Raw genomic sequence first — 26,458 nt, 5'->3', positions numbered from 1 at the left:
GCTTGAGGTGGTGGGACGACATAAGTTGAGATATCTGCCAGGCATGCAGAGATGCATGTCGCCACCTGGGTGTCAGAAGGGGGAAGGAGAAAAGTAGTTGTGTCCTCCACAAAGCAATAATGGGAGAAACCATGTGAGGATATGACGAAGCCGAGTGACTTTATGCATAGAGAGAAGAGGAGAGACCCTAGAACCGAGCCCTGGGGGATGCCAGTAGTGAGTGTGGTGCAGACACAGAACCTGTCCACGTCACCTGGTAGGAGCGGCCTACAAGGGTAGGATGCAATCCAAGAGTGTGCAGAGCCTGAGAGGGTGAAGAGGAGGAGCTGATGGTTCAGTGTCGAAGGCAGCGGACTGATCTAGGAGGATGGGAACAGCGAGGGAGTCAGCTTTGACAGTGCGGAGAGCCTCCGTGACACAGAAGAGCAGTCTCGGTTTAATGGCCTATCTTGAAGCCTGACTGGTTCGGGTTAAGAAGATGGTTCTGAGAGGGATAACGAGGAGGTTGATCAGAGACCGCACGTTCAAGTGTTTTGGAAAGAAGGATATAGGTCTGTAGTTTATGACGTCAGATAAGTTGAGTGTTGGTTTCCTGAGTAGGGGAGCGACTCGGGCCACTCTGAAGTCAGAGGGGACGCAGCCTGTGGTCAGGGATGAGGGGAAGTGGGGAATGGGAGAAGGACTCCAGAGATGGCCTGGAGGAGGGGATGGGGTCCAGCGGGCAGGTTGCGACCAAACTTCACTAGTTGCAGGATGTCCCCTCATCTGGAGAAAGGGGACAAAGAGGTCAAGGCGTAGGGTAGTTCAGTGTGCGTGAGACTCAATAGGCTGAGTGGATGAGTAGCGGATGTCATCAACTTTCTTTTCAAAGTGGTTGATAAAGTCATCCGCAGAGAGGGAGGGGTGGAGGATTGAGGGAGGAGAAGGTGGAAAAGAGATTCCTAGGGTTAGAGGCAGAAGATTGAAATGTAGTGGTAGAAAGTGGATTTAGCAGCAGATACAGAGGGAGTGAAAGGATGATAGGTCCTCCGGAAGTTTAGTTTTCCTCCATTTTCGCTCAGTTGCCCGTGGCCCTGTTCTGTAAGCTCGCAATGAGTCACTCAGTCGGCCGGGAGGAAAGGGGACAGTGCAAAGTCATAGGATGCGGAACGGGAGGAGAGTAGGGTCGAAGAGGCAGAATGAGGAGATGGGAGGGAGAAGGATTTAGCAGAAGGGAGAGATTGTGGGATGGAAGCGGAGAGCGTGGTGGGAGAGAGCGAAGATTGCGATGGCACATGATTATGTGGTTAGGGTTGGAGGAAAGGGAGACCGAAAAGGGAAAAAAGTAGTGATCAGAGACCTGGAGGGGGGTTCCAGTGAGGTCAGTAGGTGCGTAGCCTCTAGTAAAGATGAGGTCAAGCTTATTGCCTGCCTTGTGAGTTGGAGGGGATTGGGAAAGGGAGAGGTCAAAAGAGGCAAGGAGGGGACAGCGAGTTGGAAAGAAATGAATCGAAGGCAGAAGTCGGGAGGTACAAAGAGCGGGGAACCATCATCAGGAAATGAGCTTATCAAGTTGTCAAGCTCATTGAGGATCTCTCCAAGGGCACCTGGTGGGTGATATGACAAGGTTGAGCTTGAGTGGACAAGTAACAGTGACAGGATGGAATTCAAATGAGACAGACAGGTGAGAAAAGAGAATCTCCACTTAGGAGAAATGAGTACACCTGTGCCATCACCACGATGACCAGATACGACCTCTTGGATGAGCTCTTGCATGAAGCAGAAATAAGGCGTTGCGACTCGAGTTTCCGCATCAGCTGGAAGACTGTGCTTTTTGGTCACTGTCAGTGGAGGAAAGGGAGAGTGGAGGGATTTGCTGCTCTCCCTCCGCTGAGACTGACCATCAGATGCATGCACCATCAGCCAAGTAAAATAAAAAGCAAATTATTTAAATGTATGCTCACTCAGCTGTGCTTCACAAGTAATACAACAACGGATCTATTACCGGTGTGATCATTTAGCCTAGATCCTATTTATTTATATATATATTAGAGGTCGACCGATTTAATCGGAATGGCTGATTTTAATTAGGGCCAATTTCAAGTTTTCATAACAATCGGTAATCTGTATTTTTGGACACCGATTTGCAGAATATATATATATTTTTTACACCTTTTTATTTAACTAGGCAAGTCAGTTAAGAACACGTTCTTATTTTCAATGACGGCCTAGGAACGGTGGGTTAACTGCCTTGTTCAGGGGCAGAATGACAGATTTTTACCTTGTCAGCTCAGGGATTCATTTTTGTAATCTACCGGTTACTAGTCCGACGCTCTAACCACCTGCCTTACATTGCACTCCACGAGGAGCCTGCGTGGCAAGCTGACTACCTGTTACGCGAGGGCAGCAAGAAGCCAAGGTAAATTGCTAGCTAGCATTAAGCTTATCTTATAAAAAACAATCAATCTTAACATAATCACTAGTTAACTACACATGGTTGATGATATTACTAGTTTATCTAGCGTGTCCTGCGTTGCATATAACCGATGCGGTGCCTGTTAATTTCTCATCGAATCACAGCCTACTTCGACAAACGGGTGGTGATTTAACAAGCGCATTTGCGAAAAAAGCACTGTCGTTGCACCAATGTACCTAACCATAAACATCAATGCCTTTCTTTAAAATCAATACACAAGTATATATTTTTAAACCTGCATATTTAATAATATTATTGTAAATATTAATAATATTAATATTGCCTGCTAACATGAATTTCTTATAATTAGGGAAATTGTGTCACTTCTTTCGTGCAAGCAGTCAGGGTATATGCAGCAGTTTGGGCCGCCTGGCTCATTGCGAACTGTGTGAAGTCCATTTATTCCTAACAAAGGCCGTAATTAATTTGCCAGAATTGTACATAATTATGACATACTATTGAAGGTTGTACAATGTAACAGCAATATTTAGACTAGGGATGCCACCCGTTAGATAAAATACGGAACGGTTCCGTATTCACTGAAAGAATCAACGTTTAGTTTTTGAAATGATAGTTTCCGGAATCGACCATTTTAATGACCAAAGGCTCGTATTTCTGTGTGTTATTATGTTATAATTAAGTCTATGATTTGATAGAGCAGTCTGACTGAGCGATGGTAGGCAGCAGCAGGCTCGTAAGCATTCATTCAAACAGCACTTTTGTGCGTTTGCCAGCAGCTATTGCCCTGTTTATGACTTCAAGCCTATCAACTCCCAAGATTAGGCTGGTGTAACCGATGTGAAATGGCTAGCTAGTTAGTGGAGTGCGCGCTAATAGCGTTTCAAATGTCACTCGCTCTGAGACTTGGAGTAGTTGTTCCCCTTGCTCTGCATGGGTAACGCTGCTTCAAGGGTGGCTGTTGTCGATGTGTTCCTGGTTCGAGCCCAGGTAGGAGCGAGGAGAGGGACGGAAGCGATACTGTTACACTGGCAATACTAAAGTGCCTATAAGAACATCCAATAGTCAAAGTTATATGAAATACAAATCGTATAGAGAGAAATAGTCCTATAATAACTACAACCTAAAGCTTCTTACCTGGGAATATTGAAGACTCATGTTAAAAGGAACCCCCAGCTTTCATATGTTCTCATGTTCTGAGCATGGAACTTAAACGTTAGCTTTTTTACATGGCACATATTGCACTTTTACTTTCTTCTCTAACACTTTGTTTTTGCATTATTTAAACCAAATTGAACATGTTTCATTATTTATTTGAGGCTAAATTGAATTTATTGATGTATTATATAAAGTTAAAATAAGTGTTCATTCAGTATTGTTGTAATTGTCATTATTACAAATACATTTTTTTTAAATCGTCCGATTAATCGGTATCGTTTTTTTTTGGGTCCTCCAATAATCGGTATCGGTATCGGCCTTCAAAAATCATAATCGGTCGACCTCTAATATATATATCTATCCAAACAACAATGCTTTGGCAGGCAATTCAAGCAAAGCCAATATGCGCATGGAATTATAGCTTACTGCACATTCCTCATTGCTACAGTACTGTTTTTATTCATGTTGCATAGGCTTATGTTTCTTAAGTCAGGTTAAAAAAACATCTGAGCGGTAGAGAAAAGGTTGGTGACCACTGTTCTAGAAATGTCCCTGTTAACAATGTTAAATCAATGTTTCCCATTACTGAGACAATTGTGATCGAATCAACGCAATATTAGCCACTTTCAATGCAACATACCGAAACAAAACTAAGAGCAAGAGCTTTTGTTGTAGGCAGAATGCATCGGAGTAGGATTCTATTGCATTGACACACACTCAGCCCGTACACTAAACAGACCAGTGCGGCAGCAACAATCAAAGCTGCAGTACTGTATATGCAATTCTATTGTATTTGCAAATGACCATTGCCCTATATGGATCTGTGCCATTTACTTTGAACCGGACTGTTTACAGCATGAGCGTTTGTGAGTAGATGCACTTGTTTTGAGATCAAATCGAGAGCCCCATGTAGCCACGTGTGCACATTTTGTTCATTTATTTGACTAGTTAGTGAATTATTATCCCAGTTATAGATTATTTGTAGTCAGCAATTTTTTCATACATTTCCAAGCTTTAAATGCACATAATTACAATGACACACTGATGCGTTTCAGACGGTGTTCATTTTGTGGGCCTACAAGACATGTTTTGAATCCCAATAATTATGCTATCGGTGTTAGCGTAGCTTCCCAGTAATAACTCTGCAATGGGCCTTACAACTTCCTTAGCTCTGTGTGATTGGACTGTGTTAGGAGTGAGCGATATCGGCATTAGCAGTGTGTCTAGGACCTGAGGGTCTTGGTACGAAAACCAACAGTGATTCCCTGCTGAACATTTTTTTAAACTTTAGCAACATGTATAGCCTAACCTCAATACACACTTCATCACCCTATACGATTATCAAGACCTACCTTTATCCGGGCCCAAATAGAATGTGTTACAAGAGTATTTAGTGGATTGGACAGCTATTAGTTTGCTTATGGAAAGCTATTTAGGCTGGGCTACTGTTGGTAACGTGTGTCTGCCTGACTGCCTGTACTGTTTACCCAGGTGTGTTTGATCCTGAGCTTGTGTCACTTGTTTGCTGTGTGCAATGCATGTTTACCCATGTTTTGTGTGTACGTGTGTGTAAGATGGTGAGTTGGGAATAGGCCAGTGAATGAGCTAGGCCAAGCAGTAGTTAATGCCGTATATTATACAGCCTAATACGCCATAAAAGCGAATGATTTTGCTTCTCGGAATTCCATCTACATGAATACAAATGGACCCATCTGAGTGGAGTGAAATCCCAATGGAATTGACTACCATGAAGTGCACTACGGTATGTCCATCACTCTAGGCAGGGGTGGCTAAATTGGTTGGCTCGATACATTTCTTGGTCATGGTTTCAATCCCGTTGGACTGGCTCTTGTCCACATTTATTTTTTGGTCTCCTTTCCTCTTTTCCAATAAAACACAGTTTTAATGTTTCTCATCCATTGACCCAGAGGCTGTTGTTCACCACACTGATACAAGATTGCAAGTGGAGAAGCACGGAGCAGTTTGGGAAGATATTTTTTTAACTTCTGTTCTTCTCAAAGGCCTAATGTACATTTGGTCACGGGGTGGCAGAATTATGATTTGTAACGAAACCCAGGGTGTTTGTTGTCGACCCAAGGATAACAATTTGGCTTGAGCATATTGGACGGCTAGTGCTCTGTTTTACTGCGGCCGATTGAACACTGCCAGCGTGTGTTGCCGTGGGCTGGCACGTCTCATTTGGACCCCCGCCGTGACATGGCACCAGAGGAGAAACTGAGTCACGCATTTCTCCCTCCCTCGCAGCTTGCAACACCTTAAAATGTTCAAATGCAACACCTTAAGACATGAGTCACCATTTATTTACTCTCTACCTGTCTATCTATTCTACACTCCGATATGCCGATCTGTTCTAATAATCCATACATTTTATGTCCAGATATGTCAGCCTACTCTAATATCACATTGCACACCGACTTCTCAAACTTCTGTACCGAGTATTGTAACACTTTTTTAGTGATATTTTAAACCTAGATCAAGGCTAGAGTTACCCCAAATGATCATGGTTCTTATTAAGTGAAATGTGCATTTGTGCTGATAAGGTGTAGGGCAGCCCCCGACGTGAATCTTCTTATCAACTGTATACCAGATTTGCCATGTGTTGTCTTAGGAAGTCAGCGTTCTCTGTGTTGGTCTTGCCAACCCGCATTGTAACATCTCTGAGAAGCAGAGGTTACATCATATAGGTCTGATATCTGATTGGAGGTTAACTTTACAGTAATACTATTGGTCAACAACTTTTGAATACAAACAACTCGATGCTTATAAAGGGGTCTTAGAACAATACATCTTTCTCTTTATTTGTTCCCGACCTGCTGTGTTGAGATTTTCTCTCTCCACCCCAAGGACTTTTGGGGCATGGCCTTTCACGCTAGGGTTTATCTCAATTCAATATAAAGGCTTTATTGGCCTGAGGAACATGTTTACATTGCCAAAGCAAGTGAAATGGGTAATGAACAAAAGTGAAATAAACAAACTTAACAGTAAACATTACTCATAAAACTTCCAAAAGAATGAATACATATCAAATGTGTTGTAATGATGTACAAAAGGGAAAATAAACTACAATGGCGTTTGTTCTTCACTGGTTGCCCTTTTCTTGTGGCAACAGGTCCCAAATCTTGCTGCTGTGATTGCACACTGTGGTATTTCATCCAATAGATATGGGAGTTATCAAAATTAGATTTATTTTCAAATTCTTTGTGGGTCTGTGTAATCTGAGGGATATATGTGTCTCTATGGTCATACATTTGGCAGGAGGTTAGGAAGTACAGCTCAGTTAACACCTCACTTTGAGGGCAGTGTGCACATATCCTGTCTTCTATTGAGAGAAGACAGGATATGTCCTCTGTCTCGCTGTGTGGGTGTTTAGAATAATGCTTGTTAATGCCTTGAACTTAAGCTTTATGCCTTGTATGTGCATCCCAAAAATATTTTATTAAATACACTTGTATTAACAATTCCATTCTCAGACGTTTCTTCATTAATTCATTACTGTAACTCAACTATAGTCTCTTGCATATTGCTAATTTATCTTTCTGGTAGAGGTCAACCGATTATGATTTATCAACACCGATACCAATTATTGGAGGACCAAAAAAAGCTGATACCAATTTCATCAGCATATACTGTATATGTATATCTCAGCAAAAAAATAAACATCCTCTCACTGTCAACTGTTTATTTTCAGCAAACTTAACATGTGTAAATATTTGTATGAACATAAGATTCAACAACTGAGACATAAACTGAACAAGTTCCACAGACATGTGACTAACAGAAATTGAATAATGTGCCCCTGAACAAATGAGGGGTCAATCAAAAGTAACAGTCAGTATCTGGTGTGGCCACTAGCTGCATTAAGTACTGCTGTGCATCTCCTCCTCATGGACTGCACCAGAGTTGCCAGTTCTTGCTGTGAGATGTTACCCCACCCTTCCACCAAGGCACCTGCAAGTTCCCGGACATTTCTGGGGGGAATGGCCCTAGCCCTCACCCGCCGATCCAACAGGTCCCAGATGTGGGATTGAGATCCGGGCTCTTCGCTGGCCATGGCAGCAGGAAATCACGCACAGAACGAGCAGTATGGCTGGTGGCATTGTCATGCTGGAGGGTCATGTCAGAATGAGCATGCAGGAAGGGTACCACATGAGGGAGGAGGCTGTCTTCCCTGTAACATCTGCAGTCCTCATGCCTCCTTGCAGCATGCCTAAGGCACGTTCACATAGATGAGCAGGGACCCTGGGACCCTTTCTTTTGGTGTTTTTCAGAGTCAGTAGAAAGGCCTCTTTAGTGTCCTAAATTTTCATAACTTTGACCTTAATGGCCTACCGTCTGTAAGCTGTTAGTGTCTTAACGACAGTTCCACAGATGTATGTTCATTTATTGTTTATGGTTCATTGAACAAGCATGGCCAACCGTGTTTTTAAACCCTCGACAATGAAGATCTGTGAAGTTATTTCGATTTTTATGAATTGTCTTTGAATGACAGGGTCCTGAAAAACATGTGTTTCTTTTTTTGATGAGTGTATATTATATATGTGTGTGTGTCTACAGTTGAAGTCGAAAGTTTACATACACCTTAGCCAAATACATTTAAACGCTGTTTTTCACAATTCCTGACATTTAATCCTAGTAAACATTCCCTGTTTTAGGTCAGTTAGGATCACCACTTTATTTTAAGAATGTGAAGTGTCAGAATAATAGTAGAGAGTGATTTCAGCTTTTATTTCTTTCATCACATTCCCAGTGGGTCAGAAGTTTACATACACTCAATTAGTATTTGGTAGCATTGCCTTTAAATTGATTAACTTGGGTCAAACGTTTCGGGTTGCGTTCCACAAGCTTCCCACAATAAGTTGGGTGAATTTTGGCCCATTCCTCCTGACAGAGCTGGTGTAACTGAGTCAGGTTTGTAGGCCTCCTCGCTCGCACACGCTTTTTCAGTTCTGCCCACAAGTTTTCTACGGGATTGAGGTTAGGGCTTTGTGATGGCCGCTCCAATACCTTGACTTTGTTGTCCTTAAGCTATTTTGCCACAACTTTGGAAGTATGCTTGGGGTCATTGCCCATTTGGAAGACTCATTTGCGACCAAGCTTGAACTTCCTGACTGATGTCTTGAAATCTTGCTACAATATATCCACATAATTTTCCATCCTCATGATGCCATCTATTTTGTGAAGTACACCAGGCCCTCCTCCAGCAAAGCATGCATACAACATGATGCTGCCACCCCTGTGCTTCATGGTTGGGATGGTGTTCTTCGGCTTGTAAGCCGCCCCCTTTTTCCTCCAAACATAACGATGGTCATTATGGCCGAACAGTTCTATTTCTGTTTCATCAGACCAGAGAACATTTCTCCAAAAAGTATGATCTTTGTCCCCATGTGCAGTTGCAAACTGTAGTCTGGCTTTTTTATGGCGGTTTTGGAGCAGTGGCTTCTTCCTTGCTGAGCGGCCTTTCAGGTTATGTTGATATAGGACTCGTTTTACTGTGGATATAGATATTTTTGTACCTGTTTCCTCCAGCATCTTCAGAAGGTCCTTTGCTGCTGTTCTGGGATTGATTTGCACTTTTCGCATCAAAGTACGTTCATCTCTAGGAGACAGAATGGGTCTCCTTCCTGAGAGGTATGACTGCTGCGTGGTCCCATGGTGTTTATGCTTGCATACTATTGTTTATACAGATGAACGTGGTACCTTCAGGCGTTTTCAAATTGCTCCAAAGGTTGAACCAGAATTGGGGAGGTCTACAATATTTTTTTTCTTTTGATTTCCCCATGATGTCAAGCAAGGAGGCACTGAGTTTGAAGGTAGGCCTTGAAATACATCCACAGGTACACCTCCAAATTGCTCAAATGATGCCAATTAGCCTATCAGAAGCTTCTAAAGCCATGACATCATTTTCTGCAATTTTCCAAGCTGTTTAAAGGCACAGTCAACATAGTGTATGTAAACTTCTGACCCACTGGAATTGTGATACAGTGAATTATAAGTGAAATAATCTGTCTGTAAACAATTGTTGGAAAAATGACTTGTGTCATGCACAAAGTAGATGTCCTAACCGACTTGCCAAAGTCACTTATAATTCCAGCAAAAGACTTGCCTATAGTTTGTTAACAAGAAATTTGTGGAGTGGTTGAAACACTTAGGTTGGAGTCATTAAAATGTGTTTATGTGAACTTCTGACTTCAACTGTGTGTGTATGTACATACATACATATACCTGTGTGTCATGTTTTTCCATCTAGAGGGTCATGATGCCTCTGATACTGAGTGATGCAGTCGGTGTCAGAGGTCAGCTGTTTACTTGACAGCCATCAGTTTGTCCGGTAGTGGACAGGGGCATCATTTATAACCATTGTGTGAATTTCACACTGCTTGCTCCATTTCTGAAAAGAATATGTATGTCTAATAATAATAATGAGATTTATAAACTTGGCGCACGACGTACATACGCGTGTTTCGTGTTATAAATCAGACCTGTCCTAAAATTGTACTGCACATTTTTCTACCTTGTCGGCCCGGGGATTCGATCCAGCGACATTTCTGTTACTGGCCCAATGCTCTTAACCGCTAGGCTACCTGCCTCCCATAGATTCTACAAATGTCTGGAACTCATTCGGAGTGATGCAACACATTTTTTCCATTATAAATTCCATAACTTTGTCTTTTGTAGTTTTGTGATACCAGAATTTTTACTTTGATACCAGGTTTAGTATAACTATACTCGATATGGCCACGATACTCGATACCAGAATGATACCACGGCAAGAAAAAAGGCATATTAGCTTAAGTCACAGAATGGCACTTGAGCCAGACAAACTCAGTTACTGTTCTGTTCTATCATTGGGCATCTTTATCATTACATTTGACATTTGATGTATGCATTAATGAATCAATTGTGCAATCATACAATTATTTTCTTCATTCTATTTGTTTTTACCAGTCTAACTACATAACGTAATGGTAAAAATGTATTTGAATGGCAAATCTTTATTGATAAACTGGGTAAATCAAGATGAATATAGCTAAATGCATGTTCAATAGGAGAGTTATTGAGCTTGTTTTCGCTGATTTCACCTGGCTACAGATGACAATATATTTTCCTTCATGTTTCCCTTCCATATAGCTCGCGCTAAGACATTGGCTGCGCTGATAGACAATTCCTCACCTCGCTTTCTCTCGCTTTCTCTCGCTCTGTCTCGCTCTCTCTTCCTTGTTCCATCTCCCTCCTCCTCTCTACCACTTATCTTGCTCTCTTCTTCTCAAGAGCTGATGTGAGATCAGATGGCCATATGTCTCTGGAGAGAACTAGTCGCCTACGTCTAGCCTGGCCTTGCTCTATAGGCCTTGTCTGCCAGTGGCCCCTAAGTACTTATTGATTAAGGCCACTTACTTGGAGCTCCATCCCTTTAAGTGCTTGGTCCCCTGGAATTTGATCCCAGCTGAGAGTCCAGACCTCTCACTGTAGCAAAACTCCCACAAAAGTTGTGTTAAGACAAACATAAGGGAAGAGACTAAGAAAGACAGCGGGAGATAAATGGGAGCGTAGCTGGGCTAGCCTTTTTTACCCAGCACTTTTTGCTATGCTATGTTGTGTGGTGGACAGAAGTGAAAGATCAGAGCTAGTCTGTGAACAGTGGTACCGAGGGAACTCCACACACGGCACTACTGGGTTGTCGTCATCTCTTCAACATCCCCGATTTAGAGCGTGTCTCATTGAGGTATGAGGCAGAGACCGCTCAGCTCTCCACATACACAAAGTGTACAAAACATTAGAAGCAGGTGAAAGCTATGATCCCTTATTGCTGTCCCTTGTTAAATCCACAAGTTAAAGGCCGTAATCGCTGCCGAAGGTTCTTCAACAAAGTACTGAGTAAAGGGTCTGAATACTTATGTAAATAAGGTATTTCTGTTTTTTTATTTTTAATACATTTGCAAAAATGTCTAAAAACCTGTTTATGCTTTGTCCTTATGGGGTATTGTGTGTAGATTGAGGATAAAAAAAAATATATATATCATCTATTTTAGTGGAAAAAGTCAAGGAGTCTGAATACTTCCCGAATTCGCAGTATACCTCATCATTATCTGGGTGGCAAGAGTGAATCGGATAAGGTGACTTTATTCTAATTATGCATAATAGTATCTCATTAGTTCCCGCCGTTTGATCAGGCAAAGCTAATTGGGCCACAGCTTTTGTGTGTGTGTGTGGCCTGCTGAGGCTCACATCGCCCAATTAGACGACAAACACTCAGACCAGCTAGCTTGTTTAGCTTAGCATCCCTAACTTTTCATGTACATTTTTGGGGGGTTGTGATGCCAAATCGTTCAGGAGGAAAAAACATGAAACGTGGCCACTAACTGAAAGGTGATCGCCCTTTTTTACCCATAGGGCTGGGGATTGGGTCATTAATACAATCTGCTTTATCACTGCGGCGCTGTGAGCGACGTGGAGGGGGAACTTAACAGAGTCATGTGGCGTACTGCACATCTTGTTAAAAGTTGCTTCAACGGCGGACAGTTTTATATGCAATTCATTATTCATCAACTGCCAGGCAGCCAGAAAGGAGTGACTTTAATATATAGTTTACGGGCTCGGTGGGAAAGAACGCTGGAAAAAAGGGGAGCAACATCCTCAGTATTTACTTCTGCAAGTGTGTCCTGTTAACGGACAGATATGTTCAGATATGCTGCAGTTCTAATTGTCTTAGGCCTCCTATCTCCACAAAAACAAAAAACCCTCCCTCCATTTTGCCAAACCCCATTGCACTGACAGGCTTTTCCTTTCAGGGGAGAGCTTCCCTCCATATATGTGTAGTCTGGACACGGAACCACCGCCAGCCAGATCTACGTCCCAAATAGCACTCTTCCCTTTACAGTGCACTACTTTGGAGCAGGGCCCATAGGACTATAGATGGAATGGGTTGCCATTAAGGACGCAGCCCAGGTCTTGTAGCTCGAGGCTTTCCAGAGAAAATCCTTGATTCAGTTTATAAGCCATGATGCAATAATACCAAACATTAGGAACCAGGTAGCACAGGACGACCCAGGTATTGAATTACACAGGAGGCTGCTGTGATGTGGGCACCGCCATAACAAATCAGGACATTGCTTTCTCAATCTCCTTCTGCCTTTCTCAGACAAAACAAATATTGTTCGCCATTAGAAAACCAAGCCACAATGACGGCTGAATCACTAACACACGCACTGAACAGGGCCACCACTTTTTGGGGTGTCATAACTCGTCCAGCTGAATGTCGGGGATGGAGTGGGCGCTCCCGGGGGGGGGCAGACCCGAGGACGCGACCTCATGTTGACCCCACAGTCTCACTGAAACTGCCATTTGACATGGACGAAGAGGAATAAATTGTCATCCTTCCTTCATATGCATTGGAACGATCATAATGTATACATAGTGTATGTTTATGACCAGAAAATGTATAGTGTAACCCTGCTCTGACTTCCTAGCATAATTTAAAAAGTTTAAATTTTCGGCTCAAAATCCAACCGGAATCACCCTACGTTTCACTATTTAATTTCACTGGGATTGAGGCTAGAGGTTTTATGCATAACATCAGTACAAATTGTCCTATTCAAATTAGTGTGAAAATTGTCTAAACGTATTTTTTATTTTTTTTTCAGCATTCAAGTAAACCATAAGGCTTATACATCCTAGTTTTCTATTAAGGTAAATTAGGCCTACCATTCATGCTTTTTAGTAGTGTGTAATAGGCTTGGGCGATATACCGGGGTATTTGGAAATGGCCACAAGACGGTTTATTTTGAAGTTTTTATGTATACATTTGAATATTTACCTGCAATCAACTTGTGCAATATTTTAGGAGATAAAGAAGATCGGGTTCTTCATTTCACCTGTCACAATTTTACATTATGAAGCTTACCGGTAGTCCCCAGTCATGTGGTGTTTGTTTACAAGCACACAACGTGAGTCACTCACTGTTGTGCAGCCAGGTGATCTAGTTACAGTATAGAGTTCATAACTAAATGTCTGCTAGCTAGATATCTTAGAACTATTAACTTAACTGTCTAAAATGTTCTGAATAATCTGCAGTTCTACATTTGGTTTGCTAATTTAGTAGCTAGCTAAGTGGTTAGCTTCTTCCAAAATCAGGAAACAGTAGAGAATTCCCCCCTGGATCAAGAGGCTTGCTGTCTAATACTTGTTTTGTGCATGCAGCAAACTGTGAGTAGCATTTTTGAGTTTCAATTTTGAGCGGATAATCTGTAATTGCACACCGCTCAAACGTGGAACAGAACGCATTGACAGGAAAGGCGATGTACGCTTGGTAATGTTTCTCTCCTCCCAAAAATGATTTTTAATCAAGCTTAGTGATGTTAAAATTTGACCGACTTCGTCTTTGTACGTGTACTAACCTAGAAATGATGTTTGTTATCCGTAAAGGCGCAAATCTTTCCACATTTTACCACATAGACAACAAACACCCCTCACCCTTGAATGGGGAAAATTTACATTGACATACTTTGTAGTGCTGTTCATTGAGTTAGACACAGTCACGCAGTAAGATATACAGTACCAGTCAAAAGTTTGGGGACACCTACTCATTCAAGGGGTTTCTTAATTTTTTTACTATTTTCTACATTGTAGAATAATAGTGAAGACATCAAAACTATGAAATAACACAAATGGAATCATGTAGTAACCAAAAATGTGAGATTATTCAAAGTAGACATAATTTGCCTTGATGACAGCTTTGCGCATTCTTGGCATTCTCTCAACCAGCTTCATTAGGTAATCCCCTAAAATGCATTTCAATTAACAGGTGTGCCTTGTTAAAAGTTCATTAAAAGTTAATCAGTTGTTGTGACAAGGTAGGGTTGGTATACAGAAGATAGCCCTATTTAGTAAAAGACCAATACCATATTATGGCCGGAACAGCTCAAACTTCATTAGTTACCAGCCTCAGAAATTGCAGCGCAAATAAGTGCTTCAGAGTTCAAGTAACAGACACATCTCAACATCAACTGTTCAGAGGAGACTGTGTGAATCAGGCCTTCATGGTCGTATTCACGACTGAAGGACAACAATAAGAAGAAGAGACGTGCTTGTGACAAACACAAGCAATTGACATTAGACTGGTGGAAATCTGTCCTTTGGTCTGATGTGTCCAAATTTGACATTTTTGGTTCCAACTGCCGTGTCTTTGAGACTCAGAGTGGTGAATGGATGATCTCCACGTGTGGATCTCGCCGTGAAGCATGGAGGAGGTGTGATGGTTTGGGGGTGCTTTGCTGGTGACACGGTCTGTGATTTATTTAGAAAATCAAGGCACACTTACCCAGCTTGGCTACCACAGCATTCTGCAACGATATGCCATCCCATCTGGTTTGCGCTTAATGGGACTATCATTTGTTTTTCAGCAGGACAATAACCCAAAACACCTACAGGTTGTGTAAGGGCTATTTGACCAAGAAGGAGAGTGATGGAGTGCCGCATCAGATGACCTGGCCTCAACAATCACCCGACTTCAACCCAATTATGTGGTTTGGGATGAGTTGGACCGCAGAGTGAAAGAAAAGTAGCCAACAAGTGATAAAATAAAATATTTGGATTTGTTTTACACTTTTTTTGGTTACATCATGATTCCATATGTGTTATTTCATATTTTGATGTCTTCACTATTATTGTACAATGTAGAAAATATTCAAAATAAAGAAAAACCCTTGAATGAGTAGGTGTCTAAACTTGACTGGTACTGTACATGTACTGAAATCATCCATCTCTATATCCTCTGTTTCCCCTACATTTCAGAACTTTTTGTCAAGAAGATACAGTAACTAATGTAGGGGAGTGGATGGCAGCCATTTTGTGTGCAGTGGAGCCGCAGTGCGCTAGTGGAAACCTATGAGGGGCGGCGTTACCTGGGGGACAATGAAGGCATCTCTCTCCCCCAGTTTCAAGGGCATGCCTCCACAGTCGATAGTGCCTACGGTAACTGTAGATGAGGGCTGTAATCAAAGATCCCAAAAGCCCACTCCTGGGACGCAGGAGTTAGATAAAGGAAGGGTCTGTTGGAGGGTGATAGATGCTTGAAAAGGCTAAGTGCTGCGTGTGGTGATGATGATCCACCCCTCTCCTCTTTTGTGGCTCCTGTCCCTATGTGCTCCAACAAGGAGCTCTGGTAGGATCTTGTTGCACTGGCTACTGTAAAGGTGTTGTGCTGCAGAGTTGTGAAAATACTTTGGCGTGTGTGTGTGTGCGTGCGCGTGTCTAAGTTAGTGTGAGAGAGTGTGTTTTTAAGATGTATATCAATGGTAAAGATCGGGACTCAGTTACCAGCCTCAGACAGTAAATATCCAGCCTCAGACACACTGAGTGTGGTGTTGCACGGTATACCTCAACTGGCAACTTCATTAAATAGTACACACAAAACACCAATCTCAACGTCAACAGTGAAGAGGCGACTCCGGGATGCTGGCCTTCTAGGCAGAGTTGCAAAGAAAAATCCATATCTCAGACTGGCCAATAAAAAGAAAAGATTAAGATGGGCAAAAGAACACACACTGGACAGAGGAACTCTGCCTAGAAGGCCAGCATCCTCAAGTCGCCTCTTCACTGTTGACGTTGAGGCTGGTGTTTTGTGGGTACTATTTAATGAAGCTGCCAATTGAGGACTCGTGAGGTGTCTGTTTCTCCAACTAGACACTCTAATGTACTTGTCCTCTTGCTCAGTTGTGCACCGGGGCCTCCCACTCTTTCTATTCTGGTTAGAGCCAGTTGCCGTGTTCTGTGAAGGGAGTAGTGCACAGCGTTGTACGACGTCTTCAGTTTGTTGGCAATTTCTCACATGGAATAGCCTTCATTTCTCAGAACAAGAATAGACTGACCCGTTTCAGAAGAAAGTTATTTGTTTCTGGCCATTTCGAGCCTGTAATCGAACCCACAAATGCTGATGTTCCAGATACTCAACTAGTCTAAAGAAGGCCCGTTTTATTGCTTTTTTAATCAGAACAACAGTTTTCAGCTGGGCTAACGTAATTGCAAAAGGGTTTTCTAATGATCAATTAGCCTTTTAAAATGATAAACTTGGATTAGCTAATACAACGTGCCATTGGAACACAGGAGTGATGGTTGCTAATAATGAGCCTCTGTACACATATGTAGATATTCCATAAAAAAATCTGCCATTTCCAGCTGCAATAGTCATTTCCAACATTAACAATGTCTACACTGTATTTCTGATCAATTTGATATTTCAATGGACAAAATGTGCTTTTCTTTCAAAAACATGGACATTTCTAAGTGACCCCAAACTTTTGAATGGTAGAGAGTTGCAATTGACACACACAGTAGGCCAAGGTAGGAGAGTCAGACACACACACATGCAACAAGATCACTACCACTTATTTCCGTATTGGAGTTGTTGGTTCTGTGGGTCGGGCGGATTGGGCACCAGCATCCTCTTCCTGAATCCTTGTCACGATGGCTGCAGAAGCTGGGGTCCTTGGAATATTTTGCCTCTGGATTTGAGGTCTTACCAATGCCTTTCCCAGCTTGTCGAGAAACAGCCGTATCTGGAGCTTCCTTCTGTTCCAATCTGGGTTCAACGCCATCCAGATGACATACACTTTGTATGCCAAGATGTTGAAGAATATCTAGCGTAGGGTTCTAATTTTGCAGCCATAGCTAGTCACCAGCTTGTCTAAATTATTCACCCCTCCTTTTGTGGCATTGTAATCCATTAGGATTTCAGTTTTTTTATGTTCCTGGCCACAGATTCTCCTATCCCTATGAGGCGTACTCATGAGTACCACATTCTTGCCTGCCATTGACACATAGGACACTAGAAACTTGTTGGCCGTGAACACAAACGTAGAGAAATTGTTTGGCCTGTTCCATGTATTCAACAGCTGAGGTGGAAGCTCTGGCTTTTTTGTTTTTTCGATCCTACTATCGTCAGCTTCCTCTTGAGGAGCTCCTGTCCGGTGCTTGCGCGAAGTAAAAAAGTTAGCGCATGTAGTGTTGTGGCCACGGTGTCCATGTGTCACGTCCAGAGCAACCCGCTTGGTTCTTCTCAGTGACTCCTAATTCTGGCTTCCCCGTAAACACTTGCAAGTTCCACGCATAATGATGAGGCAGCATCACAGGCAGCCCAAATCTTGATTCCATATTTTGTGGGTTTAAACGGTATGTACTGCCTGAAGGGGCAGCGGCCCCTAAATGGCATAAGCTGCTCATTAACAGTAACGTTGGGCCCAGGGTTGTAAAACAGGGGAAGGCGGTCCACCCACTTGTCCCACACTAACCTGATTGCTCGTAGCCTAGTGGTTAGGGGCGACAGGTAGCCTAGTGGTTAGAGCGTTGGGCCAGTAAACTAAAGTTTCAAAATAAGACTGTCCTTCCTGCACATGAGTAACAGCCATCTGCGTCAGCCCTGGTTGCATCCTTATCACATTAGGAGCAATGCGGGGTGGCTCATTCCTTTGGCAAGAAGACCATTAAATTTCAGTTTGACATACTTCTCCTCCTGCAGGCTGCTGATGAGCTGTTTGCTGACGGGCTGGTCCAGGGGCTGGCTGAGGGTCACTCATCCTCTTCTTCCAACTCACTGTCAGACTCCGAATTGACAGACATTTTTGGAAAATTCATCTTCCTAGGTGGAAGACGCTCCTTCCACACTAGCCCTCTGCAAAAATGATTTCTAAGGCCCTCTGAGCAGAGATACTTTCTGCCATACTGATTGATTGTGGTAAGGAGTCACACATGCAAAGCTACTTTATTTGTTGTGTCCCTCCCCCAATTTGCACCTAGCTGGGGTAGAGTGTGGGAAAATGCTGATTTTTAAAAATATATATATTTTTTATAATGTATTGTAATAACATTGTGCAGGTTCCTGCAAGACATTGTATAGTTTCACACACTACAATGGGTAAAGAGTGCAAGAAAAGTGGGAGGCAGACAGGTTCTTGGTGCTATGTTGAAACAGCAGGCCCAGGGAGGAGGAAGGCACACAGCAAACCTTTTTAGTTACATTTTTAATTGTTTTCACCTGCACACTTTTCCACACTTTTTTATTACCCTTGGGTCCAGTGGACCTGAACACCACATATGTAATATAAATGTGTATGGGGGGGTGCACAGAATGAAAATGTGTTATTTGACATGTTCTTCACAGAAAATGAGCCAAGGCCAACGAGTCTCAGGTTAAACAAATAATTCATTGTATTATTTTTGTTTTAGGTAACATTGAAAATGGGTCCCACAGACCTGAACACCTCAGAAGGGTTAAAAATAGCTTTACCTTGAGACATGATTCTACTATGAATACTGCATGTAAGGTTTTTAAATGACTGCTCTTCCATTCAGCGTATTACCTTTTCCGAGTCCCTAGTTACATTTGACATTTGAGTCATTTAGCAGGCGCGCTTATCCAGAGCAACTTACAGTAATGACTGCATACGTTGTTGTACTTTTTTTTGGTACTTGTCCCACGTGGGAATCGAACCGACAACCCTGGCGTTGCAAGCGCCATGCTTTACTAACTGAGCCACACGGGACCCATACTTGAAAACATAATGCCTTCTTTATGATAAACATTCGTACTACAGCTCTATACTAAAATAAAAGTACAATGTAGGCTCTTGTCTTCTAGGTTTTTGTGTATCGTTACTGTAAGATGGAACAATACCATTCACACACCAATACCATTCCGATAGATGGATACTGTAAGATGGAACAATACCATTCCAGCCAGCCAGGTCAGCGGAGTCAATCACCACCTTCCGGAGACACCTGAAACCCCACCTCTTTAAGGAATACCTAGGATAGGATAAAGTAATCCTTCTAACCCCCCCCCTTAAAAGAGTTAGATGCACTATTGTAAAGTGGTTGTTCCACTGGATATCATAAGGTGAATGCACCAATTTGTAAGTCGCTCTGGATAAGAGCGTCTGCTAAATGACTTAAATGTAAATGTAAATTCCGATAGATGGATACTGTAAGATGGAACAATACCATTCCGATAGATGGATACTGTAAGATGGAACAATACCATTCCGATAGATGGATACTGTAAGATGGAACAATACCATTCCGATAGATGGATACTGTTCCCTCTATGTATTTGAACAGTGAAGATCTGTACTATATCAATTTGGATTTAAGATCAAATGATCAGATGATCAAATGAACCTGTGGCAACTGAACAGAATGGCACCTTTTTTATTTGAGGGCAGGCATTGAGGAGGGAGTGTCTATTATAGAGGGTGATGAGTCATTCCTAGTCGATCATAGCTGACCACATTACCTTAGGAGCTTCCCGTCAAAAGGGGGAATCCCTCTTCAGAAAAAGTCCTCTGGTGCTCTCCTCCCTCACACCTCCATCTGACTTCTTCCCTTCAAATCCCACCCCCACACCCCCCCCCCCAATCCAAGCCTGACACCCAAGACGTGTTTCTCCCAATATCTATCAGTATCTTCTCCTCTCATAATAGGATTTGTCTCTGTTCTATTTGCTGAGACCACACAGCCTTGTTTTAAAGTTACACTGAAGAATGCTGCAAATAAGCACTTTTCTTCGTGGAGTTTGTGCATGTCGTAGGCTGAGATGATCTCAGGGCTCGGTACAGAAGAGTTGTGTGAAAGACCGGGAAGCCCACGTTAACCTTTGAACTTTAAGTTACGTTTGTCTTTCTGTTTGACTTTGCCTCAAGTCGTGATTCCCCCCTTTCTCCCAACCGAGACTTGAGGGAACACTTTTTCAATTTGTCGTTGTGTGTTAAGTTTGGTGTGTGCTTGCGAGTGTGTGTGAACACAGAGAGAAAGGGGTGCGTCTGTGTGTACTCAATGATTCTGTGTCTTCAGTGTACCTAGCTCACACACTGTTTATTTCATGATCGTACGTGATCATGGCATGTGTGTTGTGCGATCACATCACAGTGACGTCTTTTAAAAGGTATTGTATGTGTGTGTTCAGTTTGCTTAGCTCAGAACACTGTGTGTGTGCATGTGTATCCTTGCTATGAGCCGCCTGCTTGCTACATCCGCAACAATTAACATGAAAGTTAATAGTTGCGGCTACATTCCCTGCCCGTCCCCTCCACCACCACAGTCCACACAGCCCTGTCGGTGGAATGAAAGTGTGTGTGTGTGTTTTGGAGGCGCGGGATGCATCTCACGTACTGGTGTACACCGACAAAACGAAAGATGTGTGTGTCAGAGAATGAGAGGGACGGGAAGAATGTGAACGACAGAATGAAATGGTAAAAGACCGACACAGACTGGGTCAGGTTGAGTGGGTAGCGGCTTCCCTCTTGTGGTACTGCTGAAAAATTACAACTTCGATCGCACCTATTGAGGGGCATACAATTCCAGACCTATTTTTAGAACCAATGACCAGACTAACCCTCTTTTATATAAATCAAATATGAACTTATTTACAGTTGAAGTCGGAAGTTTACATACAGTTAGGTTGGAGTCATTAAAACTCGTTCTTTTAACCACTCCACATATTTCTTGTTAACAAACTATAGTTTTGACAAGTCGGTTAGGACATCTACTTTGTACATGACACAAATCATTTTTCAACTATTGTTTACAGACAGATTATTTCACTTATAATTCACTGTATCACAATTCCAGTGGGTCAGAAGTTTACATACTGTGCTGTGCCTTTAAACAGCTTGGAAAATTCCAGAAAATGATGTCATGGCTTTAGAAGCTTCTGATAGGCTAATTGACATAATTTGAGTCAATTGGAGGTGTACCTGTGGATATATTTCAAGGCCCACCTTCAAACTCAGTGCCTCTTTGCTTGACATCATGGGGAAATCAGCCAAGACCACAGAAAGAAAATTGTAGACCTCCACAAGTCTGGTTCATTCTTGGGAGCAATTTCCAAATGCCTGAAGGTACCACGTTCATCTGTACAAACAATAGTATGCAAGTATAAACAGGACCACACAGCTGTCATACCGCTCAGGAAGGAGACTCGTTCTGTCTCCTAGAGATGAACGTACTTTGATGCGAAAAGTGCAAATCAATCCCAGAACAACAGCAAAGGACCTTGTGAAGATGCTGGAGGAAACAGGTACAAAAGTATCTATATCCACAGTAAAACAAGTCCTATATCGACATAACCTGAAAGGCCACTCAGCAAGGAAGAAGCCACTGCTCCAAAACCGCCATAAAGTCAGACTACGGTTTGCAACTGCACATGGAGACAAAGATTGTACTTTTTGAAAAATGTTCTCTGGTCTGATGAAACAAAAATAGAACTGTTTGGCCATAATGACCATCGTTATGTTTGGAGGAAAAAGGGGGAGGCTTGCAAGCCGAAGAACACCATCCCAACCGTGAAGCACGGGGGTGGCAGCATCATGTTGTGGGGGTGCTTTGCTGCAGGAGGGACTGGTGCACTTCACAAAATAGATGGCATCATGAGGATGGAAAATGATGTGGATATACAGTGAGGGAAAAAAGTATTTGATCCCCTGCTGATTTTGTACGTTTGCCCACTGACAAAGAAATTATCAGTCTGTAATTTTAATGGTAGGTTTATTTGAACAGTGAGAGACAGAATATCAACAAAAAAATCCAGAAAAACGCATGTCAAAAATTTTATAAATTGATTTGCATTTTAATGAGGGAAATAAGTATTTGACCCCTCTGCAAAACATGACTTAGTACTTGGTGGCAAAACCCTTGTTGGCAATCACAGAGGTCAGATGTTTCTTGTAGTTGGCCACCAGGTTTGCACACATCTCAGGAGAGATTTTGTCCCACTCCTCTTTGCAGATCTTCTTCAAGTCATTAAGGTTTCGAGACTGACGTTTGGCAACTCGAACCTTCAGCTCCCTCCACAGATTTTCTATGGGATTAAGGTCTGGAGACTGGCTAGGCCACTCCAGGACCTTAATGTGCTTTGTCTTGAGCCACTCCTTTGTTGCCTTGGCCGTGTGTTTTGGGTCATTGTCATGCTGGAATACCCATCCACGACCCATTTTCAATACCCTGGCTGAGGGAAGGAGGTTTTCACCCAAGATTTGACGGTACATGGCCCCGTCCATCGTCCCTTTGATGCGGTGAAGTTGTCCTGTCCCCTTAGCAGAAAAACACCCCCAAAGCATAATGTTTCCACCGCCATGTTTGACGGTGGGGATGGTTTCTTGGGGTCATAGGCAGCATTCCTCCTCCTCCAAACACGGCAAGTTGAGTTGATGCCAAAGAACTCCATTTTGGTCTCATCTGACCACAACACGTTCACCCAGTTGTCCTCTGAATCATTCAGATGTTCATTGGCAAACTTCAGACGGGCATGTATATGTTCTTTCTTGAGCAGGGGGACCTTGCGGGCGCTGCAGGATTTCAGTCCTTCACGGCGTAGTGTGTTACCAATTGTTTTCTTGGTGACTATGGTCCCAGCTGCCTTGAGATCATTGACAAGATCCTCCTGTGTAGTTCTGGGCTGATTCCTCACCATTCTCATGATCATTGCAACTCCACGAGGTGAGATCTTGCATGGAGCCCTAGGCCAAGGGAGATTGACAGTTCTTTTGTGTTTCTTCCATTTGCGAATAATCGCACCAACTGTTGTCACCTTCTCACCAAGCTGCTTGGCAATGGTCTTGTAGCCCATTCCAGCCTTGTGTAGATCTACAATCTTGTCCCTGATATCCTTGGAGAGCTCTTTGGTCTTGGCCATGGTGGAGAGTTTGGAATCTGATTGATTGATTGCTTCTGTGGACAGGTGTCTTTTATACAGGTAAGAAACTGAGATTAGGAGCAGTCCCTTTAAGAGTGTGCTCCTAATCTCAGCTCGTTACCTGTATGAAAGACACCTGGGAGCCAGAAATCTTTCTGATTGAGAGGGGGTCAAATACTTATTTCCCTCATTAAAATGCAAATCAATTTATAACGTTTTTGACATGCGTTTTTCTGGATTTTTTTGTTGTTATTCTGTCTCTCACTGTTCAAATAAACCTACCATTAAAATTATAGACTGATCATTTCTTTGTCAGTGGGCAAACGTACAAAATCAGCAGGGGATCAAATACTTTTTTCCCTCACTGTATTGAAGCAACATCTCAAGACATCAGTCCGGAAGTTAAAGCTTGGTCACGAATGGGTCTTCCAAATGGACATTGACCCCAAGCATACTTCCAAAGCGTTGGCAAAATGGCTTAAGGACAACAAAGTCAAGGTATTGGAATGGCCATCACAAAGCCCTGACTGCAATCTTATAGAAAATGTGTGGGCAGAACTGGAAAAGCGTGTGCGAGCAAGGAGGCCTACAAACCTGACTCAGTTACACCAGGAGGAACGGGCCAAAATTCACTCAACTTATTGTGGAAGGCTATCCAAAACATTTGACCCAAGTTGAACAATTTAAAGGCAATGCTACCAAATACTAATTGAGTGTATGTAAACTTCTGACCCACTGGGAATGTGATGAAAGAAATAAAGCTGCAGTAAATTATTCTCTCTATTATTCTGACACTTCACATTTTGAAAATAAAGTGGTGATCCTAACTGACCTAAGACAGGAATTGTGAAAAACGGAGTTTAAATGTTTTTGGCTAAGGTGTATGTAAACTTCCGACTTCAACTGTATGTGTATATTTGATTTAATCAGGTCCAATTGAGAGATTGATCTCTTTTTCAATGGGTCCACTGTATACATCAAACATGTATGTTTAAAAAGGCACTGACAACAAGACGTTTGTGTGGGATGTCGGAGTCTAGCAAGTTTCTTGGCATGACTGTCTTACATGTCTTGCCAATTCCATTCTTCGGCACAACCGCCTCCCCTGGCTTATAACACCTTTTAGCTGTTAGTTGTCAGCGTGCCAGACACTGAGCCTTGACACATTTTGTAGATTTTTGATTGCTACTTCTTCACATAGGCTTCGTCTTGGAATGGTGGCGCTTTGCTACCTGAGAAAAAAAGATATCCAATGGGTAGAAGAAGAAAACGATGAAGATTGCATTATTGTCTATAGTCACAGGACACAGAGATGTCGTTTTGCTTTATCCCACAGAGAGGTTGAAGAACCGGGTCAGTGCAGAGCCCGCCTGAGCCGTTTTAAGGGTGAAGTGCCTTGCTCCCAGGCACAACAGCATGATATCATGTCATTGTAGAATGCTTTGCCACCAGAGGTTAGTCATGCAAAAAACAAAAAATAAACATTATCACAGCGACTCACCTCTTTCTAAAGATCTAATTGCACTGCACTGTATACAGTGCATTCAGAAAGTATTCAGACCCTTCATTTTTTACATTACAGCCTTGTTCTAAAATGTTGAAAAAATATATATAATTCTCATCAATCTACACACAGTGCCTCAATGACGGTGAAAACAGGATTTTTTTTTAGAAATGTTTGCTAATTTATTGAAAATAAACAGAAACATAATGTAAATAAGTATTCAGACCCTTTGCTATGAGACTATTAATTGAGCTCCGGTGCATCCTGTTTCCATTGATCACCCTTGAGCTGTTTCTACAACTTGATTTGGAGTCCGCTTGTGATAAATTCAATTGATTGGACATGATCTGGGAAGGCACATACCAGTATATAAGGTCCTACAGTTGACAGTGCATGTCAGATCAAAAACCAAGCCATGAGGTTGAAGGAATTGTCCGTAGAGCTCCGAGACAAGATTGTGTCGAGGCACAGATCTGGGGAAGGGTACCAAAGCATTTCTTTAGCATTGAAGGTCCCCGAAGAACACAGTGGCCTCCATCATTCTTAAATGTAAGAAGTTTGGAACCACCAAGACTCTTCCTAGAGTTTGCCGCCCAGCCAAACTGAGCAATCAGGGGAGAAGGGGCTTGGTCGGGGAGGTGACCAAGAACCCGATGGTCACTCTGACAGCTCCAGAGTTCCTCTGTGGAGATGGGAGAACCTTCCAGAAGAACAACCATCTCTGCAGCACTCCACCAATCAGGCCTTTATGATAGGGTGGCCAGACGGAAGCCACTCCTCAGTACAAGGCACATGCTAGCCCGGTTGGAGTTTGTCAAAAGGCACCTAAAGGATTGTCAGACCATGAAACAAGATACTCTTGTCTGATGAAACCAAGATTGAACTCTTTGGTCTGAATGCCAAACGTCACGTCTGGAGGAAACCAGGCACCGCTCATCACCTGCCCAATAACATCCCTATGGCGAAGCAGCATCATGCTGTGGGGTTTGTTTTTCAACTGCAAGGACTGGGAGACTAGTCAAGTTTAAGGAAAAGATGAAGGGAGCAAAGTATAAAGAGTTACTCCATATTTCATAGTTTTGATGTCGTCACTATTATTCTACAATGTAGAAAAAAGTTTTTTTTTTAAATAAAACCTGGAATGAGTAGGTGTCCAAAATTTTGACTGGTAATGTGTGTATGCATATACACTGCTCAAAAAAATAAAGGGAACACTTAAACAACACAATGTAACTCCAAGTCAATCACACTTCTATGAAATCAAACTGTCCACTTAGGAAGCAACACTGATTGACAATACATTTCACATGCTGTTGTGCAAATGGAATAGACAAAAGGTGGAAATTATAGGCAATTAGCAAGACACCCCCAAAAAAGGAGTGATTCTGCAGGTGGTGACCACAGACCACTTCTCAGTTCCTATGCTTCCTGGCTGATGTTTTGGTCACTTTTGAATGCTGGCAGTGCTCTCACTCTAGTGGTAGCATGAGACGGAGTCTACAACCCACACAAGTGGCTCAGGTAGTGCAGTTCATCCAGGATGGCACATCAATGCGAGCTGTGGCAAAAAGGTTTGCTGTGTCTGTCAGCGTAGTGTCCAGAGCATGGAGGCGCTACCAGGAGACAGGCCAGTACATCAGGAGACGTGGAGGAGGCCGTAGGAGGGCAACAACCCAGCAGC

At 42.6% G+C, this 26,458-nt stretch overlaps 1 protein-coding gene across 2 annotated transcripts in view; it reads left to right on the top strand.

The window, feature by feature from the left end:
* LOC139583773 (LYR motif containing 4) overlaps nt 1-26,458 on the top strand; it is a 68,886-nt gene that overhangs the window by 31,731 nt on the left and 10,697 nt on the right. Inside the window, exon 3 of one of the 2 annotated variants that reach the window (XM_071415221.1) lies at nt 14,992-15,303. The exons of the other annotated variant lie outside the window; for it this stretch is intronic. Coding sequence (XP_071271322.1) covers nt 14,992-15,027 — 36 coding nt within the window. The 3' untranslated portion in view covers nt 15,028-15,303. Of the gene's footprint in view, nt 1-14,991; nt 15,304-26,458 lie in introns of those variants that run through there. 2 annotated transcript variants of the gene reach the window in all.

Source organism: Salvelinus alpinus, chromosome 8 (genome assembly GCF_045679555.1).
Source record: "Salvelinus alpinus chromosome 8, SLU_Salpinus.1, whole genome shotgun sequence".
Lineage (NCBI taxonomy): Eukaryota > Metazoa > Chordata > Actinopteri > Salmoniformes > Salmonidae > Salvelinus > Salvelinus alpinus.
The sequence above is the reverse complement of the archived record's forward strand: the minus strand, read 5'-3'. Positions and strand labels throughout refer to the sequence as shown.